At 49.7% G+C, this 22,239-nt stretch overlaps 1 protein-coding gene across 1 annotated transcript in view; it reads right to left on the bottom strand.

Moving 5' to 3' along the window:
* ADCY1 (adenylate cyclase 1) overlaps positions 1-2,343 on the bottom strand; it is a 115,767-nt gene extending 113,424 nt beyond the window's left edge. Inside the window, exon 1 of the mRNA XM_060108374.1 lies at positions 1,699-2,343. Within this exon, the coding sequence (XP_059964357.1) occupies positions 1,699-2,343 (645 nt within the window). The remainder of the gene's footprint in view (positions 1-1,698) is intronic.
* Positions 2,344-22,239: the final 19,896 nt, after the last annotated feature.

Raw genomic sequence — 22,239 nt, 5'->3', positions numbered from 1 at the left:
CAATAGTACTGCCTGTCACTGAAGCAGTTGACTGAAGCCGTGGGTGCAACCAAAACTGAGCCAGGCCCCAGCCCAGGCCTGTCCAGGCCCCTCCCCCACCTGCAGCTGACCCAGCCTCTGATCCTCCCTCCCAGTCCTGGTAGGGAAGTTGTCCTTGCTGGGGGGGCCTGGCTGGGTGGGGGGAGAGGGGCAACCACAACACATGGGAGGGTTGTTGGGGGAGAGATACAGGGGTGCCCCCTGCGAAGGTCAAACAAGCCCCACTCAAAGCCCATAGGAGGCCTGCTGGAGAAACAAACCCTCCCTCCCCTCCCCTCTCCCTTCCCCCTCCCACCCCTTCCTCCCCTCCCTGGGGGCACGCAGCCCTCTGGCCCTTTTCCTTTTTTTCTGCCTTTATCTCTGCCTCCTCTCTGCCTCCGGCCTTCACCCCTACTTCCCTTCCTCTCTTCCCCCCACCCCCCAGCCCCTCTCCACATACTCCCTCCTCCTCCCCTCCCAGCCCTCACCACGCACTGGCCTCTCTGGGCCCTGAAATATAGGTCCAGCACTGTGTCACTCCTGTGTGTCCCATGGCCCCTCTGACCCTGTGCATCCCGGGCATCACCATCTGGGGGCCCCTCCCTTGGTCCTCGGGTGGTGGGTCCTTAGTGGGGCCCCAGCCCCAGTTGTCTGACACCCATCACTCCCCCCACCCCAGTTGTTCCTCCCAAAGCCACATCTGTCCAGCTTCCCCTCCTCACCCCATCTCCTCCATCTCCCCCTTTCTCTCCCTCGATGGGCTCCTCCACCCCATCAGATTCCCCTCGCCCTCTTGCCAAAATGCAGCCAGAGGCAGAAACAAAACCCTCCCTCAGGGCCCTCCAAGCCCAGGTGGGATAGGCTGGGCTGCACAGAAAAGCTCCAAAAGCACCACACGGCAAGACATCTGCCTCAGACCTCTGGGGTCCTTGGGCTGGGGAGGAGCCCGCAGGCAACAGCCGGCATGGGATCCTCGCCACGATCTTGCCCGCCCGGGAAAGACGGTGACAAAGTTCAGGCTCTGCGAGCCTGGGTCCCGGCTGCGGCAGAGCAGGTCGAAAGAGACCAGAGCCCTGTGCGACCTTGGCCAACCCTGTCCCTGTGGACCCCAAACGGGTCCACAACTGGGCGCAAGGGTGGCTGGAGGGGGCCAAAGTCCTTGCCCCCTTCCCACCTCCCCCATGGCGGCACGGTTCGGAGGGGGACTCTGCGAGCCCCGCATGGGCTCCAGGCTCCAAGCGCGAGGGAGAGGCGCCCTAGGCTGTGCGCACAGCCCGCAGGAATCCTGCCTGCCCTGGCCTGCTCCCCGCGCCTACTTTTCGTCCCTCCTGCAGGGATGGGCACAGACAGACAGCGTCGGACCCGAGCTCTGGCCGCACCTGGCCGCTCACGAGCTGCCTGACCTTGCCAATCCTTGCCCTCTCTACACTAGTCTACCAGTCTCCACATTCCACACCCAGGAGCGCTTTGTGGACTGTAACTCGGAAAAGAGTCGGCCCCAGGGTGCCAGCCCCCACTGTGTCCCCAATTCTCTGAGTGACCTTGAACGTCCCCCGTCGAATTCGGGGCCACAGTTTCCCCACCTGCCCAACCGGGCGATGCGCGCCCTTCTCCCCGCGTTGCCAGTCCCTCCCGGGCAGGTGTGTCCCAGACCGGATCGGGAGCGCGCGCGGCACTTACCGTCCTCCAGAGACGTGGGCGCTTGGCGGGGACCAAGGTAGCCGTGACCAGCAAATGCGAGGCGGCCACCACGAGCCCGAAGCCGATGGCCAGCAGGCTGCGCACGGGCAGCAGGGCATAGGACACGAAGGTGACCAAAAGGAGCTGCCAGACGCCCTGGTCGGCTGCCACCGGCACCGCTGCCGCCCCGGCGTGGGCCCCGGCGGGGCCGCCGAGCGCGAAGGGACAGCAGAGCAGCGCGAAGGTGAGGCTGAAGAGGAGCGCGAGCTGGCCGACCTGCTGCAGCTGGGGAACCTGCAGCGAGCGGACGTTGGTGACCACGAGCAGCGCCAGGAAGAGCACGCAGTGCACGGGGTGCGAGCCTTTGGCCAGGCCGGGCGCGGGCCCCGGCGCGCCCAGCAGCTCGGCCAGGGCCAGTGCGCCCGCCAGTAGACTGAGCACGGCCAGAGCCTTCAGCGTGGCCGCCTGCTCCAGCCGCAGCGTGTAGCCGCGGAACAGCGCCTCCAGCTCGGGGCACGCGAACTCCTCATTGCACGCCCGCAGCCCGCGCCGGCCGCCCGGCCCCGCCGCCCGCTCGGCGCCCCCAGACTCGCCCGCGCCGCCTCCGCCTCCGCCGCCGCCTCGGCCGCGCGGCGCCCCCGCCATCCCAGCGCCATGCAGCGGGCGCGCCCCTCGCCGGCCGGGGCGCCGGGCGGGCGGGCGGGCGGGCGGCGAGGCGCCGGGGCGCGGCGGGCAGAGTTGGGGCGCCTGCTGCCCCGCGCGCGCGCCCCGAGCGCGTCCCCTCCCGCCCGCTGCGCCTGCGCACTGGCGCCGCCCGCGCCCCGGCCGCGGTCCTCCGGAGACCGCGCTGCGACAGCCGAGCTCGGAGCCGCGGGCCTGGGCGCGCGAGGCACACGCGCGCGCCCCCGGCCCGCACCCCAACTCCGCATCCCAGGCCCCCCGCCGCTGGAGGTGCCGCGTGAACCTCGGGCACCCACCTAGCCCGCTCCCGGCCTCAGTTTCCCCACTGGTGCGCAGTGCCACGCACTGTGCTATCTCTCGGGGCGTTAAAAATGCTGAAATTTTGCGCTTTTCCCCTTTGAGAGGGCTTACCTTGCATGCCCCCCAAATAAAAGCAGGTGCCTCTATTCTAGAGGAACGCAAAGTGGGGCCCACGCTTGACTGCGGATCCATAGCCAGGGCCCTGACAGGTGAAGCGATGCCCAAGGACCCGGGGGCGGGGAGGAAGTTGGCCGCCCACGGCATCTCCCCACAGGCCCAATGCACGCGGGACCCTCCACACGGCGGGCTGTGGGCAAGTCCTGCCCTGGTTCCTACAACCCCCGTGAGTTGGTGCAGGGGTGCAGGAACAGGGACCAGGTGGTGTAGTCCGACAGGCAGAGCCCCCAGCCAGAGTTCGGGCCGTGGGGCTTGTGGCCAGTGCCACCTGGGTGCAGAAAGAGCCAGGTCAGAGTCCTAGCGGTGAGGCCTCTAGGGAAGGAGGTGGGAGGCTGTTGGTCCAGGGATGGGGTGGGAGTCGAAAGGAGAAGGGACCCTGCCGTTTGCCGTAAGAGGAAACTGGAAACCCAAGTGATGGGGAGATGTCTTCTTCCAGCAGGACGAATGTAGGGGCTGTTGCCATGGCGCGTGTGTGGGACCCACGGCTTACATTCATTCACTCTAAGGGAAGGGGCTTTGTGCCGGCCTTCACCTGTGTTATGCTCACAATGGCCCCTGGGGGTCCGTGCCTCTGTCCCCCCTTTACCATGAGGATCCCGGAGTAAGCAGTGAGCTCCAGGAGGTGTGGAGAGGTGTAAGGGCTCACAGCAGAACCCCTGTCCCCTCCATCATCCCGTGCTGCTTCCCATATGAGTGGACCCCTATGTATGGACCAGGAACTGGAGGTCCCAGGAAGTCACAGAGACCAGGAGACTAGCCCTCTGCAGGAGGTCCTCCCAAGGCCCACTTCCAGACAACAGGTTTAATTAATGCAGCCCAAGCATGGGTCTGTTTTAGAGGTACTCCCTGGGGTCCAGGGACTCCAGGGGTAAGAGCCGCTGCACCATATATTGTTATGTGGGCACAAGAATTAGAATTTGAGGTGTGTGTCACATCTTTCTGGTATCGGTATTAGTTGAGCCATATGAAGTTGCCATTTTTGTAAGAGTCCAAAGTAATCCCTTACCTGTGCTGATAGTTATAAAGACAGCACCTCACAGACTCTGCCTAGGCCAGGAGCACTTCCACTCCATGTCCCCAGCAGTTCACATCAGCAAATCTTTTGGTGGCCATCGGGTCCCTCCTGGCGAAATGGCCTCCCCACACAGGGCACCTCCTCTGTGAAGCCTTCCCGATTCCCCCTGACCCAGCTAATTGCTTCCTCACCCCAGTTCCTACTCCCCACTAATACCCACCACTCTATCTGGTCATCAGTTCGTTTATGTCCAACCTCACATGGAACTGGCAGCCCTGGGAGGGCAGTGTCTGAACCACGAAGATCACATGCCTCCCCCTCATTTGGCAAAGTGTCCGACTTCCATCATCTAGTTTTCTCCCTGCCCCCAAATGGTAGCAAAGTCTGCAGGATTTTTCTTTTTATGTTCTGAGTATTGAGAATATATTCTCTTGTTAAATGATGTAGTATATTTTTTATCCTAATGATTTTATGAAAGGAAAGCTGAATAATATCCAAAAACGGATCAAACTACATAAGAATGAAAGAAATATGACAAAGCGACCTGGGTGCAAAGTTCACAGAACAGCAGCACACTCTTCCCTTGCCCAACAAATTTAATAGGCAAAATTGGCATCAACTCCTTTTCTAAAGAGCTTGTGTATATCAGGGTTGATAGAAAGAGATTCAGGCACGGGCTCCATGCCCTCTGCTTGCTGCCACACATGGTCCTCGTGACAAAACATCCAGGGCCATGGGGTGCAGTTCACAGGTCATTGTCACATCCATCATCCCATTTGGCATCCTGGAGAAAAGATTTATCACCCTCGTCTTGTTGACCAAGAAGCAGAGGCGGGGAGATGCTTGTGCAATGCCGGAGACAGGAACACACCAGAGCTTCGTGTGAGCTGCGAGGGATCCAGCTTTCTAACTCCAGCTGGTGGGAGGGGTTGCCACAGTGTGGACATGCACTGTTCATAAGTTCATCTTGTCTCATCGAATCTTCTGGGTGGAAAGGAGAAGGCCTCACATGGGCAGTTTGCAGTCAGGACTAGCAGGGAAGTTATCTGAGAGACAGTCAAATGCACACACCCCATACTCTCTCTGGATGTCATGGCTTGAATTGTGTCCCCCCACCCCAAAATTCATATACCGAAGTCCTAACCCCCAGTACCTCTGAACATGACCTTATTTGGAAATGAGGTCATTGCAGATATAATTAAGATGAGGCCATTCTGGAGTAAGGTGGGTCCTAACCCAATATGACCAGTGTCCTTATACAAAGGGGGCATTTGGAGATAGACAGACTCACACACACACAAGCCAAAGCAGCACTGGAAGTCAGGAGAGAGGCCGGGAACAGATCCTCCCCCAGCACCTTCAGAGGGAGCGTGGCCCTCCCCACACAGCTCGATCTTGGACTTCTGGCCTCCCACTTCCGTGAGAGAATACATTTCTGTTGTTTAAGCCCCCAGTGTGCAGTATTTTATTACAGGGGCCCTAGCAGACTGATACATCTAGCATATGGTCTATCTTGGATAATGTTCCATGTTACAGAGGGTAAATATTGACCAACAGTGAAGGGGTTGCAAAGATCACAAGGAGAAATTCTGCTCTTCTGGGGGGCATGTCCTCCCCAGCAGAGGTGAACCGATGCAGGGCACCATCGTGGGCCGTGTTGTGTCCTGCTGGTCTGGGAAGACGGGCATTCGGTTACCTCCTTGTCACCGAACAAAAGCTTTCCTCTCCAAAAAAAAAAGCAAAACAAAACCAGTATACCTTTGGCCCTCTTGTTCCCCTGGGGGTATCATAGTCCTCTCCCCACTTTCAGAAAGAGAGCTGACGCCTCACTTGAGACAGACAGGCAGTACTTCTTGCAGCAGGAACGCCACTGGGCCTCTGTCTGACTTCCTGTTGTTTACAAATCTCATGTGTATCTTTGCATTTGAGCCTCACAACTGCCAAGGGCCCTGGCCTTCTCAGAAATTAATCCAATTTCAGATTGTGCATGGGCGTGGTTCAGGGTGGGCCCAGCCTGGAGCCAGGTCCAGCATCGAGGACACCACAGGGGTGGTGGACCCTGAGTCACATAGCTGGGCTGGTATCCCAGCACCACCCTTCCTAGCTGTGTGACTTTGGGCAGGTTACTCAACCTCTCTGTGCCCCCATGTCCTCCTTAGATTGAGTAGATAACAGCCCCTGGCTCACAGAGTTATCATGGGAAGAGAGCCTCAAATGCACACAGAGCCTGCACTTCGTAAGCACAAAGTGGACGGCTTTTGTCTCTCATGAATGAGCATCCCATGCACACAGGAAGGGGGCAAGTGTCATTCAGACCCTTTGAGGTAAATGTGTGAGTTTCAGGCATGTCCGAACAGAGACAATGATACCAGGGGCGTCGTGCTAAGCCAGCTCGTTGAGTTCCTCAGACTTTGGCCAGAGACTTGGCTTCCAGACGAGTGTTTCTTATTCCTCTGGCCACTCTACATTTGGGACAAAGCTCCCCCTGTGGGTTTGTGGGGAAGAGACCCACCTCTAGTGAACTGACTCTGAACCACTGTGGAAATGCAGGTTGACACACAAGACAGGTTCGATGGACCATTAAAGTGGAGACACCCTGCAGCCAGGTGACCTGGGAGGGCTCAGCCTCCAGGGCGCCTGGGATGCATGTTCCTCTGACACCCACCACAAGCACGCTTCCCAGGCCTTTCTCGGGTCTCTCCTGGTGGACTTGCTGTCTGGGGCATGAGGGACCCGCGAACCTGATTTGTGGACCACGATTAGAAAAGGTCACGGGATCTGTTCAGGACTCCCCCAGTCAAAAGGGGGCAGAGAACTCCAACCCCAGCTACCTTAATCGGAAAACTAGGAGGCCACTTCACTCTCCCAACTGAAAGCCTGGATGGATGACCCAGGACCACAACTCGGAGGCCCGGGGAGGCCCCCGGGAGAGATGCTCCGCTCCTGGAACCGAGGGCAAGGGAGTCCTCGAGCCCAAGCAGGGGCTGCAGATGGACAAGCGGATGGATGACCGATGGGCAGGCGACCAGCCTACTTCGGTCCCTTCACACATCACTGTCCCCTGCAGTGCTGGCAGGAAGAAGACTAACTGGGGTACCGGAGCTGGCTCCCACTCGCCTCCCCCCGGGGTGGTGGGCTCACCGGTCCTGGGGGACTCAGCGTCCTGCCCTCCGTGCCAGGGTCGCCAGCCGGCCTAGGGGCGAAGGCATCAGATAACATCGGACTGTCGCAGCTTTTGCAGGGAGACCGGGCTGGCGGGCGGAGGTTGGTGTGACTGGCACTTTTGCCAATTGCCCTTGTCACTTAGGATTTGGTATCAAGCAGAGCAGGACTCTTGGCTGGTGGGAGAGGCCGGCGCCAGCCCAGCAATCACACAGATAAATATGTGATCACAACTGAGGCAAGTACCTCCCAAGAAAGCAGCCGCAGGGCATGTCCTTGGGTGAAACCTGTGGTGAGCGGAGTGGTGTCTGGCCACGCTGGGCTCTGTGAACAGCACCTGAGCCCCCAGGAGAGTGGGCTGCTGGCGGCAGCAGGGAGACCTAGTGCCGCGAGCTCTTGATGCCCAGAGCACACTGTGGGGCCTGGATGATTAATCCAGACTCGGGGTGGGGAAGGGGGTGTGGACTGACCTCCTCTACTGCATGGAGCTGGGGTCCCTTTGAGGTTCCTGTGTCATCCAGGTGAGAGAGCAAGTGGGCTCATGAGGAGGGGGCACCAGCCACGGGTAGAATGGAAGGGTCCAGGTGACCCCAGGAGAGGGGACACCAGCCACGGGTAGGATGGAAGGGTCCAGGTGACCCTGGGAGGGAGGCCACAATGGACAGTCTCGGGTGCAGAAAGCGGCTCATTCAAGCCCCCGCAATGCCCTCGCTGTCTTCCCTGATGTAACAAACACACCTCCCTCAACAAGCCAGATTGTTGAGGTGCATCCCTTTCCTGTTTCCTCTAAATTGCTTTTTTTTCTCTACTAAGTTCAAAAGAAATTAGATTCCAGGGCTTCCCTGGTGGCACAGTGGTTGAGAGTCCTCCTGCCGATGCAGGGGACACAGGTTCGCGCCCCGGTCCGGGAAGATGCCACATGCCGTGGAGCGGCTGGGCCCGTGAGCCATGGCCGCTGAGCCTGCGCGTCCGGAGCCTGTGCTCCGCAACGGGAGAGGCCACAACAGTGAGAGGCCCACGTACTGCAAAAAAAATAAAAAATAAAAAAAATAAAAATAAATTAGATTCCAGGCAGGTGTGCGCGGGTATTTTCCGAGGGAGAGGAGCTCTCCGTTCAGTCGGTGAGCGTGCAGGGGCTGAGTGCCCTGCGCAGGAGCGCGGCTCTGTCCAGCGGGGAGAAAGGAGAGGACAGACTCAGTGCCCAGATGGTCACTTCTGCTGCTACAGAGGACGGGGCGATCAGCACAGACAAGGGCCACCCACCCTAGATGCAGTGCCCAGCGTGCACCCTGAAACCAAGCAGGGTCCCTCGACTGGTGAGGACAAGGATGGGATTCTCTATGGATTCCCCCGTGATGTTCGGGGTCCTTACAGTTCATGAAACAATGCTGTTAGTACTCCCCCTCCTGGTGCACCGTCCACCAAGGGGATAGAAGGCGACAGGAAGCGTGCTTGCTCGGCACTGCACCAAAGCCGGCCGCTGACGGTTATTTGTAGTGACCCGGGGGACCTAAGCTGACCGGCACTAAGTGGATTTGTATAAACCATCCCCGGGAGGGTAGGGCTGGAGATGATGGGGAGGCAGGAGAGTGGAGCTACAGGCGCACCCTGAAACGTGCAGGGGAGTGGGGTGGAAATAAGCTTTGCATGGCGGAGAGTCGGCTGTGACAGCTGCACCCAAAAGGCAGGGAAGCTTCAGCCTGAGGATTTGCACTAAAAATAGAATCGCTGGCTTGTGGGTAGAGAATTTGACCCAATTAGAGATTACCAGTTTCAGGAATTACTGGAAAAGAAATCTCATTAAATAGGTTAAATATAGGAGCCAGAGGCTGAAAAGGCCATCTGTGACTAAAAGGAAAACCAAAACTCCAGAAGGATTTTTAAATGCATTTTGCATCTCCTGTACAGGGAAGGGACTTAAAGCGCTGTAAATGCAGCCCAAGTCACCTGAGCGATGAGCTCCCAGCCGTGCATTTTGCATTTTGCAGAGGGTGGAGGCTGGTGCAGAGCTACGCTGCTGCCCGCCAGCCCCGTTCTCACTGCTGTGGGGTCTGGCTAAGCTGGACCTTCTCCGTGCTGAAGAGCTGCAGCTCTGGGTCACACTCAGTGTTGGTGACAGCACTCAGGTCAGCCCACAGGAAATGTGAGCAGGACCCCACCCCAGCCCGCTCCGGATTCCCTGCGTCTCTAGGCACTGCCTTACCCCGGCCAGGAGCCCGGCAGCCTCCCTCCATGCCTCCCTTCCTCGCCCCACATTCATTCTGCCTCCAAGTCCTGTGAATCCGGCCCCTGAAATAGCTTTCCCCTCTGCGCCTCCACTCACTCCCGCTGCAGCTGCCTTCATCCGGGTCTTCACCACTTCCTGCCAGGACCACTGGAACCGCCCTCCCTCCCATCACTCAGTCGCTGGCACATTTTCCCTAAAATGTAGAAAGCATCTTATCCATTCCGTGCTCTAAAAAAAGATGCTTCCTTTTGCCTCACAGCATCCCCCAAGCGTGTTTTCACAGCACACACGTCCTGAGGAAAACCCTAAGAAAAGAAACGCTGTGTCTGAAAGCTTTCAAGAGATGCTGCAGGCAGGGACCCCACATACCCTGGTTGAATGCTGCCTTTCAACTAACTTGACCACAGAACACCTAGGGGCACCACATAGCATGAATGGGCTCTGGGCAAGGCGGAGCAGGCCAGCACCCAGACCGTCCCCTCCCCTACACACCAGCGTGCTGTTGCCCCCAGCTCAGACTGGTGATTCTTTACCTGTTCCCTGCTGTCACGTGCATGGTCACGCCCTCTCCAAACCTCTCCTCTGCCTTGCAGAGTTTCACCCACTGCATTGGCCAGAAACCTTCCAGCTCAACCGAAAGGAGTGGAAACCAGAGCAGCAGGTTGATTCATGCACGTCTTTGATGGGTCCTGAGGCCCAAATCATGTTTCCCAGACACCAGTGGGGGCAACACCAGGAAGGGCAGGTGCCTTTTGTGCCTTGGGTCATTCCAGGTCAGCTCTGTCCTCCACATGCCAGCAAAGGCAGCCCAGCGGCCCCCATGTGCTCACTGCTTGGACAATCACTCTGCCGGGAGCCCACAGTCCCCGATAGCCAGCCCCAGAGTCTGGGTCCTGTGTGCTCCCTAGGCAAGGGGGCATCAGGGAGACATGTTAGCTTGGTGCCCCATTGGAGCCATGTCAACTGGGAAAGGCTGGGACACTGGTAAGATAAAACACAGTCAGCACATCCCCATTTAAGGGTCAACTTGTCTCCCTCTTCATCAAAGGATCCCCCCCCATCGCCCCACGCTGATTCCCTCCATGCTGCCCTGCCTTCCCACACTCATCAATATCTATCTCTGTAGCAGGTTGAACCAGGTCCCCCTGGAACTCATGTCCACCTGGATCCTCAGAATGTGACTTTATTTGGAAGTAAGTTCTTACAGATGCGTCTAGGTAAGGGTCTCAAGATGCCATCATCCTGCATTTAGGTGTCTTTATGAGAGGAGAAGACACAGAGGGATGAAGGCCATGTGAGGATGGAGGCAGAGCTTGGGGTGATGCGGCCTCAAGCCAAGGACACCAAGGCTGGCCAGCCACCACCTCAGCGGGAAGCGGTGAGGAAGGATTCCTCTACAGGTTTCAGAGGGAGCACAGCCCTGCCAACGCCTTGATTATGAACTTCCAGCATCCAGGTGGGGAGAGGATAAATTTCTAACGTAAAACAACCACCCAGTTTGTGGTTATTTTCTTACAGCAGTCCTAGGAAACTCTTACAGTCTTGAAGGACAATTATTTAGCTACCTGCATCTCCCTCTCTTGTGAACCCCTGGAGCACATGGCCACTCCTTACTCATTTATATGGACTGAGAAGAAATAACTCTCAACTGAGAATGGTGCAATTTGCAGAAAAAATTTTTCATGAATGAGGATGAAATACATTTCCAGAAAATCAAAGACCAAGAGAATTGCACCAATATACCAACAATAATGAAATTTCTAAAGGAGTGCTCCACGAGGAAAAGAAAAGGAACCCAGAAAAATTATCTGAACTGTGTGGTGAGTGAAAAGATGAATACTGGGCATACAAACAAAATTAAGTAATTCCTTGATTATAAGAGCTAATAGGTAATGACACCCCAAAATGGAAAGTCAAGAAACAGGAAAGAAATGCAAACACTGAGCAAAAGACAGCTGGGTGACAAGGCTAACACCAGGCAGCATAGGCTTTAATACAGAAAGTGCTCCTAAGGACAAGGAAGATCACAGCATAATATCAACAGCTTCATCAGGAAAATACAGGTTATGGTCAGCTCAGCCTGCTGTAACAAAACACCATGATAACAGATATTTTTTTCTCATAGCTTTGGAGGCTGGAAGGCCAAGGTCAAGGTGCCATCATGGTCAAGTTCTGGTGAGAAAACACTTCCAGGTTGCAAACAGCTGACTTCTCTTCCCATGGTGGGAATAGGTCAAACTAGTTCTTTGGGGCCTCTTCTTATTTTTTTTTTATTTTTAATTTTTTTTGGGGGGGGCCACACAGCTTGCAGGATCTCAGTTCCCCAACCAGGAATTGAACCCCAGCCATGGCAGTGATAGCCCAGAATCCTAACCACTAGGCCACCAGGCAACTCCCTGGGTCCTCTTCTTAGAAGGGCACTAATCCCATTCACAGGGGCTCTACCCTCATGACCTAATCACCTCCCAAAGGACCCACCTTCTAATACCATTGCATTGGGGATTGGATTTCAACATGTGGATTTGGGGGAGAGACACATTCAATCCATACAGTATAATAATTCTAAATTTGCATGCAAAAAGTCGACTCCAAATATGTAAATTAAGAATTGGTAGAACTACAAGGAGAAATTGATGAACATATTATCAGAGTGGTTGATTTCAATCCACCTCTTTCAATTATTAATAATTCAAGCTGACAAAAAATGAGTAAAGCTAAACAAGATTTGAATGAAACTATTAACAAACTTGGTTTATTCAATAATACATTCTTCTAGGCCCATATGCAACATTTACAAAAATTTAACACTAGATCACAAAGCAAACCTCAAAAATTTCAAAGACTCAGATTCATACAAACCAGTCATCCAGCCACAATAAAAGTAAAATGTGTGTAAATATAAAAAGATTGTTAAAATGTTCCCATATGTCTAAATAACTCATGATTCAAAGTGAAATAATATCAGAAAAATTCAAAATACTTAAAACTGAACAATAAAAGATACTGCATAGCAAAACTTGAGACATAATGAACATAGTATTTAATGGGAAATTTATAGCCTCAAATACTTAAATAAGGAAGAAGGGAGGCTAAAAATAAAAAACTAAGAACCCAACCTAAGAGGCTGGATAAAGAACTGTAGAATATCATGTGAGGGCTTCCCTTGTGGTGCAGTGGTTGAGGGTCCGCCTATCGATGCAGGGGACACGGGTTCGTGCCCCGGTCCGGGAAGATCCCACATGCAGCAGAGCGGCTGGGCCCGTGAGCCGTGGCCGCTGAGCCTGCGCGTCCGGAGCCTGTGCTCCACAACGGGAGAGGCCACAACAGTGAGAGGCCCATGTACCACAACAACAAAAAAAAAAGAATATCATGTGAGGATAGTGTTAGTAAAGAAAAGTCTAAAATTAAATAGAAAACAAGTATTTAATCTTAAGAGTCAACTAAGCCAAATGGGTTTTTTTTAATTACTAATAAATTTGACAATGCTTTGTAGAAGTTGATTGTTTTAAAGGAGAGAAAGTATAAGAAAATATTAGGAATGTAAAAGAGGACTTAATTCCAGAAGCTGCAGTTTAAAGAAATTAAGATGATACCATTAATAAATTTGTGGCAACATATTTAAAAGCATATATAAACTGATCCTGGAAAAATATAACTTATGAATACCATCTCAAGAGGAAATGAAACATTTCAGTAGTGGCATAATCATTAAAAGAATCAGGTCAGTAATTAACAGCAGGCCTAGGAGATTTTAGTGGTCAGCTCTACCAACCTTTTGAGGAATCCATCTCTCCAGAATCACAGACAATTCCAGAGAATAGAAAAAGTGGGTACACTCCACTTTCTTTTATGAGCTATTATGCTTTGTTAGCATTAGAAAAAAAATCTGTAAATATCATTCTCCAAATTAATAGATTGATGAGGGAGAAACCATATGATCATCTTAATTGATGCAGTAAAAGCATTTGATAAAATTCATCACACATTCATCATCAATCTAATTAAATACAAATGGAAGGAGACTTCTTGATAGAAGTCTTCAAAAACATTATTCTTTATGATAAAATCTTAGAATCATTTTCTTTAAAACTCAGGAATAGGACAAGGAATCCCATTCTCATAAATTATGTTCACAATTTATTCAAGGTCCTGGCAAAATATAATAAATAGTATTAAATAAATATAAACAGTATTAAAGAGTTGCTAAAGATCTAAAAGCTTTAAGCATTGGAAGATCATAAGGAACAAAACTATTATTATTAAATTATATGATATTCTACATCAAAAATTCAAGAAAATCCATACCTAAATTATCAGACATGATACATATTTAACAGTATGACTGGCTATAAGATCAACAACAAAAAATTAAGAACAGAGGTATTTATACCTCTGAAACAAATAGAGACAGAATTTTCCAAATGATCCCTTTTATAATGATAGCCAAAAGTTTAAGGTACCTAAGAATAAATGCAACAAAAGACGTGCAAGTCCTATAGAGATAAAATTATGAAACTTTATGGAAACTTTAGGGATGCACACACATTTTTTTAAAAGCCTATTTTGTAAGATCAGGAAAAAAACTGAGCTGCAGAGACATTCAAGCTGTCTGTCATTCAGGAAGAACCTGCTCATAGCTAGCTCACTGTTTTTTTCTGTGAAAATCAGAGAGAGCCTTAAACTGTTTTTGTGTGTGTGTATGTGTATGTATGTGTGTATGTGAGTGTATGTGTGTCCGTGTATGCATGTGTGTGTGTGTGTGTATTTTGCTGAATTATAGAATAGGGAATATTATCCCAAATTCCACGCTATAAATCAGTGGTTCTCAAACTTGAGCCTGCATCAGTATCCCCTGGAGGGCTGCCCTCCCCTCTCCCAGTTTCCGGGTTAGTAGGTCTAGGCTGGGGCCAAAGAATGTGCATTTTAAACAATTTCCCAGGTGATGTGATGCCGCTGGTCGAGGGACCCTGCTGTATTTGTTACAAAGTACTACCAATAAACATTTCTTTCTGCCTAAAGAGCCTATGTTACTCTATTTCCTCAATCAGTTTATAAGATAAAAGCACTAAAATCTGATTGAAAACTTGGGAAAATGTTTTTAAATTGCTAAAATTTGCATTTCCCATTATCTGAACGGGAATAGAAATGAACAATTTTATTTGACAGACATAATCTGTTCTATATATAACTACATAATTACAGAAGCGGTGCCTCTTCCCATTAAATTTTCAAGGTGGTCGCTGTGTTGTCTCACTCTGAGGGGGTCAGACAGGCAAAGCAAATGGAGAACACTTCACCATTCCCATCCCATCCAAGGGCAACAAACCACCAGGGGACAGGAACGCTAATTTATAACACTAAACCCAGCACAGCAGGATTTGAAAGCTAAAAGAAGAATTTTCACATTTACCTAAATGTTTTCTATCACTTTAAAGATTCATGTTGATTTCAGTGAGTTTTATTTTGACTAGATCCAGGGTGAGCACTTTCAGTGGGAAAGTACTGGGTCTCCCCACAGTTTCTAGTTCATGTATTCATACAAATAAAAATAGAAAGTTTTCAGTGCGTTTAGAGTCCTAAAATTATTAATGACACAACGGGCTTTCTTGAACTCATACTGAATGGAAAAAGTAAAAAGTCAACATTATGCATTCATATGATTCCAAGCAGGTTAAAACGTTCAGTATACAGAAGATACAGTTTCCTGTATACATTTTCATATTTTCTACAGTGAGTATAAATAACAGGGGCTAGTAGTTAGAGCCCTCGCCATGTGCCAGGCCCTGCATAAGCATTTTATGTATCTTAGCTCTTGCAATCTTGGCAGCGATCCTGGACATGGGGACAGGTGGGGACACTGAGGCACAGAGCTGCAGGTGGCTTACCCGCAGTCCCTCAGCAGTAACCTGGGGCTCCGTCGGGCAGCTTGGCCCCAGGGTCCTCGCTGTCACTCCTGCACTGGCTTATTTTTAAATTTAGGGAACTGGAAAGAAGAAAGTAAAGTGTGAGAAGCCCCCAGCACTGGGGGCAGAGAGAAAGGCTGCAGGGCAGGGCGCTCAGCGGCGCCTGTGCTCTGGACCCCCCAAGAGGGCCCTTCCCTGGGGCAGATCGCAGAGAGCCAGGAACCCTGGGCCCCTTGGCCTAGGAGGGGGTCCTTCACACGGAAACAGCACTTTGCAGGTGGTTCCTGCCCTGAGATACCCACTCCGTCATCTCAGGATGGGGGATTGTTAGCTCCACTTCAGGGTCTGAAAGTTGAGGCTGAGGAGTGGGATGGCCCCGCCTACGTGAGCCGTAAGACATCCATATTCCCACACTTTGCTCTCTTGCACATTCTGACTGGTATATGTACATGCACACGCACACACATACACACACAGGCACACATGCGCCCACAGGCATGCACACACACACAGAGATACACAGCCGCCGGCACACACACGGCCCAGCCATCATAACGAGCAGGATTCTCTAGGAGCCATACCCTCTCCTGAGGGGCCTCCCTCTCCTGCAGATCCCATTCCCAGAGGCCCACCCACTGCACCTTGGCAATCCCCATGGGGTCTCAGATCTTTGCTGTCTCTGCTTTCTGCCGCTCCCAGCTGCTGTTGGGTGCTCCAACTGTCACTTCTCCTTTGCACAGCTTTCCTGGGCTCTGAGGCAGGGTCCCTCATCCCAAGGGCTCTCCTGGTCTCTCCTGGCCCCCGAGGCTGGCTGCTTCCTAGTGATGCAGCCCATGTGCCATCTCTGCCTTCGCTCCTGTGAGGGGCCGTGCGGGTCTGCACCCTCAAGGAGCCTACGTCTGAGACCTTCCTCCAGCACCTGGGGTACCAGCCCCTCCCCTCAGTCTAAGCGCTCCAGGGACGACGACTGATAAGAGTCTTCCTTCTAAGATTATGTTTGGACATGAACGGGTTTCCTGGGGCGGGAACAGCATGAGACGGGCCCAGGAGAATCCGCTTTCCCCATTGTTTCCCAGTTGTTGGCTGTGCGGCCCTTGATGAGTCACATCTCTGTACTCTGAGCCTCAGTTTCTCCACCTGTAAAGGAAAGCTTAATATCCTATTACAGAATTAAAAGGAACCACCTATGCCCCGTGCCTCACAAGCCAGGTGTAGTCAGAGAAATGGGCAAAGGGAAGCCTCTCCCTCCTGTCAATGGCCCAGTCCCCGAACATACCCAAGGCTTAATGAAAGCATCACGTAGCCTTTTTTTTTAAGTACATTTATTTATTTATTTATTTATTTATTTTTGGTTGCATTGGCTGTTCGTTGCTGCGCGCAGGTTTTCTCTAGTTGCGGCGAGCAAGGGCTACTCTTTGTTGGGGAGCGCGGGCTTCTCATTGCGGTGGCTTCTCCTGCTGCAGAGCACGGGCTCTAGGGCGCGCGGGCTTCAGTAGTTGTGGCTCACGGGCTCTAGGGCGCAGGCTCAGTAGTTGTGATGCAGGGGGCTTAGCTGCTCTGCGGCATGTGGGATCTTCCTGGACCAGGGCTCGAACCTGTGTCCCCTGAATTGACAGGCGGACTCCTAACCACCCATCACGTAGCTTTTAAATGAATTTTTCTTATACTAAAATAGGAAACTAACACACACTGCAGAAAATGTAAAAAACAGAGGGACAGTAAGGATGCAATCAATGCTTATCTCCTTCTAATATGAACTAATTTACTAGTGAAACAGACATCTTGTCATCTATTTCTTGCCTTTACATCTCTTTTTCATTTGATATGAGGTTGTTTGCTGTCTTTTCGTGTCCCTTACTGAGTTTTCTAGTGGTGTTTTAAAATTGGATTTCAACAGATCTTTATATATTTTAAAGATATTAACTTTTCACTTGTTTTAATTATTCTAAATAATTTTGTGGTTTGTTCTTTATCTTTCAATTTTACTTTGTCTTTACCTTTTTTGAGATGTAATTCATGTACCATAAAAATCACCATTTTTTAAACATCTTTATTGTAGTATAATTGCTTTACAGTGGTGTGTTAGTTTCTGCTTTATAACAAAGTGAATCAGCTATACATCTACATATATCCCCATATCCCCTCCCTCTTACGTCTCCCTCCCACCCTCCCTAACCCACCCCTCTAGGTGGTCACAAAGCACCAGGCTTATCTCCCTGTGCTATGCAGCTGCTTCCCAAAAAAACCCTAAAAATAGAACTACCATATGACCCAGCAATCCCACTACTGGGCATGTACCCTGAGAAAACCATAATTGGAAAAGACTAATGTACCACAATGTTCATTGCAGCACTATTTACAATAGCCAGGACATGGAAGCAACCTAAATGTCCATCAACAGATGAATGGATAAAGAAAATGTGGCACATATATACAATGGAATATTACTCAGCCATAAAAAGGAAACAAAATTGAGCTATTTGAACTGAGGTGGATGGACCTAGAGTCTGTCATACAGAGTGAAGTAAGTCAGAAAGAGAAAAATCACCATTTTAAACTGGATAATTCAGTAGTTTTTAATGAATTTGCAAAGTTGTACAATCGCCACTAATTCTGTAATATTTTCAGGACTTCAAGGCAGTCACGCTCCATCCTCACCACCCCTAATGCCTCGCAACAATCAATTGACATTCTATGGATTTGTCTACTCTGAACAGTTCATATAAATTTAAATATATATTATGTGGCCTTTTGTGTCTGGTTTCTTTCATTTAGCGTAAGATTTTCAAAGTTCACTCATATTATAGCATGAATCAGTACTTCATTTCTTTCCATGCCTGAATAATATTCCACTGTATGAATATAACATATGCTATTTATCCATCCATCAGTTGATAGACATTTGGATTGGCTATTATGAATGATGCTGTGATGAACATTTGTTTACAACCTTTTGTGTGCACTTGTATTTTCAATTCTCTTGGGTATATACCTAAGAGTAGAATTGCAGAGTCCTCTGGTTTGGCCTCTGGAGGAAACTGCCAAAATGTTTTCCAAAGTGACTACACCGTTTCACATTCCCACCAACAATGAATGAGGGTGTCAGTTTTTCCATTACCCTCATCAGCACCTGCTAATATCTATCTTCTTATTCCAGCCGTCCTACTGAGTGTGAACTTGTATCTCACTGTGGTTTTACCTTGCATTTCCCTAATGACTCACAGTGTTGAGCATCTTTTCATGTGCTTATTGGCCATTTATATATATTATTTGGAGAAATACCTATTCTAATCTTCTTAGCTGGGGTCTTTAATTCTTTTACTGTTGAGTTGTAAGAAGAGTTCTTTAAATATTCCACATTCTAGACACTTATCAGATATATGACTTCTCCCACTCTATGGGCTTTCTTTTTACTTTATTAATAATGTCCTTTTATATATAAAAGTTTTAATTTTGATGTAGTCAAAATGACATTTTTTTCTTTGGTTGTTTATGTTTTAGGTATCATAAATAAAAAATTGTTTAATTCAAGGTCACAAAGACTTACCTCTATGCTTTCTTCTAAAAGTTTTAGAGTTTTAGCCCTTACATTTAAGTATTTGTGCCATTTTGAATTTATTTTTTTATATGGTGTGAGGTAAGGCTCCAAATCCATTCTTTTGCATGTGGATATCTAATTATCCTTGCATCATTTGTTGAAAAGACTATTCTTTCCCTTTTGAATTGCCTTGACACCCTTGTTGCAATCAGGTGACCATAGATGTTGGGTCTATTTCTGGACCTTCCATTCTATTTCATTTCAGTGCCTCTATTTTCTTATATCTAATCACATACCTATCTCTCGGACATCTGGGTACCACTGCCTCTCTCTCTCTCTCCCCATCCCTGCTGCCTGAGAGGTAGCTGTTTTCCCACCACAGTAGCCTCTCCCCTCTCTTACTCACCCCCTCAAGTGTCATCAAGTTGAATTTTCTAAATGGAAATATGAGTGTGTCTGTTTGCGCCTAACACTGTCCAGAGCCTCTTAATAACCTCTGGTTCCGACCATAAAGGTCACACGTGATCTGAGCTCCACCTGTCCCCACACTCTGGGCCCCAACCAACTCCAGGGGCTTGTAGTTCCTGGAACTCACCCGGCTCACCTTGGCCTCCATGCCCATTTTACCTCACTGCCCTTGCCCACCTTCTCCACCTGGGAACACTTGATCAGCCTTCCTGCTTCAGCTCACAAACTTCCACCTTTGGAGTCCTACCCCTGTGACCATCCTCTCCCAGTGAAGTGAGCCCTGTCCTCAGCACCCCAACCTGCAAGCACCCAAACTCTGCTCCCAGATTAGTTATCACTTCAGTGGTCAAGAGTGCCACCTGGGTTCAAGACCCTCTTCCAACACTTCAAGCCAAATGACCTCGAGCAAGTTGGTTGACCTCTCTGGGCCTTGATTTCTATAAAATGGGAGTCATAATAACCTACCTCTAAGTCTGTTACAAGGAATGATGTTTTACTATTGCTACCTGGGAAATGGTCAGTGCTCAATAAATATTCCTTTTTACATCTTTCTATTAAACTGTTCCTACAGTGGAGCAATATCTGAATTCCCATGAAACTGTGAGCTCCCTGAGAGGGAGAACCACTGTTGACCATCCCTCCAGGCTGAGGTGTAGCTCCGTGCCCCATGCACAGATGACAGATGAAGTCACAGTAAAAGATCTCCACTGTGTTTATTCCACTACTCCCCTAGGATGGTCGAGGGGCTGTCCCCCTAGCTTCCATCAAGTGCATTGCAGATGTTAATGAAACGCAGCGCTTATGCATATCCTCGGCCTCATCCACCTTTCCTGGGATGACCATCCGGTCACACTTCTGTACTGAATGACTTTGAATTGGTTGATTCCATGGGCTATGTCCTTGGCTGCACCAGGGAATCAGATGGAATCATCTGGAGTTCAGGAATTGCCGCTTTGAGTAGACAGTATGCAGACTCCAGTGGGGATAGTTGCCTGAACCTCTTGGTTAGAACCCAGATGCCAATTCTGCTCATGGCCTGGGAAGCCAGACTGATATGCTGGGCTTCTCTGACTGGGACCCTCCTCACCTTTTCTCCCTCAGCTGGAAAATGGGGAAATAGTTAAACCAGCCTCACTGAGGCAGGGCTTTGTAAATATCACGTAAATATAATACAGAATGAAAGTTCTTACTCATAACAAACTGTGTACAGCACAAAACATGGTCCTGAGCAAGTCTGCTCATGAAATATTCTCTAATGGTGACAATGAAGAGGGATTTTGTCCCTAAAGCTGGCCCCAAATATCCTGGGAAGAGCTGTCAAGGTTTCCAAGAAGAATATGAGCAGAGCAGCTGCGTGGAGTGCAGCCCAGCCTCCTTGTGAGTCGAGCCCCCGCAGTCCCCCACAGTCTGCCTTCCCTGGGCTGCAATAGCTCAGAGCTCCCAGCCCTGAGGCCACCGGCCTCTGCCCATTGTGGTCAGGCAGCTCCCCTGGACAGAGCTCACCTGTAACAGAGCCCCACTTCCTGGAGGAGGTGGCCCGACAGTGAGAGGAGGACTGCGTCCCCTCGGGGCCCAAGTCCACCCTCTCTCTCTCAAGCATGAGGGTTGGGCACGTCTGCTCTCCAGGCTGGGCTTCCTCTGTTGGGCGTGTCCCCTTTGGTGGTACCCTCTCAGAGAGTGACCTGATGACCAAGCTTTAGCCCTGAGCACAGCATCTTGACCTTACCTTGACCCGGCACAGAGCCCAGTATGGCACTGGGGGCTCTAGTCCCAGTCCGGCCACATTCCAGTTTGCAATCATGTGTATGTCTGTTCACTCTTCCGTTCAGTACAAAAACTGTGAGTATATGCTCCCATTGACAACTTGGGACCCACCCTCTCCTGGAGGATCTTAGAGTCTAAAGGTGAGTAAAGACAGGTGGCCAGTCCTTATGTGCTGCTGCTTAACAGAGCGCTGCAAAAAAGGACCATCTGAGTCAGGCTTCCTGGAGGAGGTGACATTTGATTTGGGTTTCAAACAGTAAGTAGAGTGAACTCTTACCAATTCATTTTACGAGGCCAGAATGGCCCTGATATCAATATCAGACCAACATTGTACCAAAAGCAAACTACAAACCATATCCCTCATGAGTATAGATGCCACAATCCTTGACAAAATATTAACAAGCCAATTCATCGATGTTTGTATTTTTTTTAAATGTATGACTAAGTGGGGTTTAATCCAGGTTTCCAAGGATGGGTCAATATTCAGGAAATCAATCAATGTAATCATCATATTCATAAGCTAGTGAAGAAAAATCACAAAGATCATATCAATTGATGCAGAAAGAGCATCTGACAACATTCAACATTCCTGATAACTCAAAAAACTCAAAAAAGAAAACATCTACAAAACTAGGAATAGAGAGGAACTACCTCAACTTGAAAAAAATGATTTACAAAAAACCTACAGCTAACATTATACTTCACGGTGAAATAATGAATACTTTCCCTCTAAGGTTGAAACCAAGTCAGGATGTCAGCTTTCACCACCTGTACTTGGCAAAGTGCTGGGAGTTCTACCTGGTGCAATAGAGTAAGAAAAGGAAGCAAAAGGCATAGAAATTGGAAAGGAAGAAATAAAAGCAATGCTCTTTGTAGATGACATGATTGTCCAAGTAGAAAATCCCAAGGAATTTCCAAAAAAAAAAAGAAAAATTCCTAGAACTAGTGTGTGAGTTCAACAAGGTCATAGGACAAGACCAACATGCAAAAGCAATTATGTTGTTCTCTGCTAGCAAGGAACACATGGAAACAGAAACTAAAAATACAATACTATTTTAATGGCTCAAAAAGTAACATACTTATGTATAAATATAATAAAATGTGTACAGAACTTATATGTTGAAAACTACAAAATGCTGGTGAAAGGAATGCAAGATGATATAAGTAATTGGTGAGACATACAGTGTTTGTATTGAAAACTTCAATGTGGTAAAGATGTTATTCTTCCCCAAATTGCTCTACATATTTAATGTAATTCTATCAAAATCCCAGCAGGAATTGTTTAAAATGAGGACTAGATTATTCT

This window comes from Mesoplodon densirostris, chromosome 9 (genome assembly GCF_025265405.1).
Source record: "Mesoplodon densirostris isolate mMesDen1 chromosome 9, mMesDen1 primary haplotype, whole genome shotgun sequence".
In the NCBI taxonomy this organism is placed as follows: domain Eukaryota; kingdom Metazoa; phylum Chordata; class Mammalia; order Artiodactyla; family Ziphiidae; genus Mesoplodon; species Mesoplodon densirostris.
This window is presented reverse-complemented; position numbering and strand designations above follow the sequence as displayed.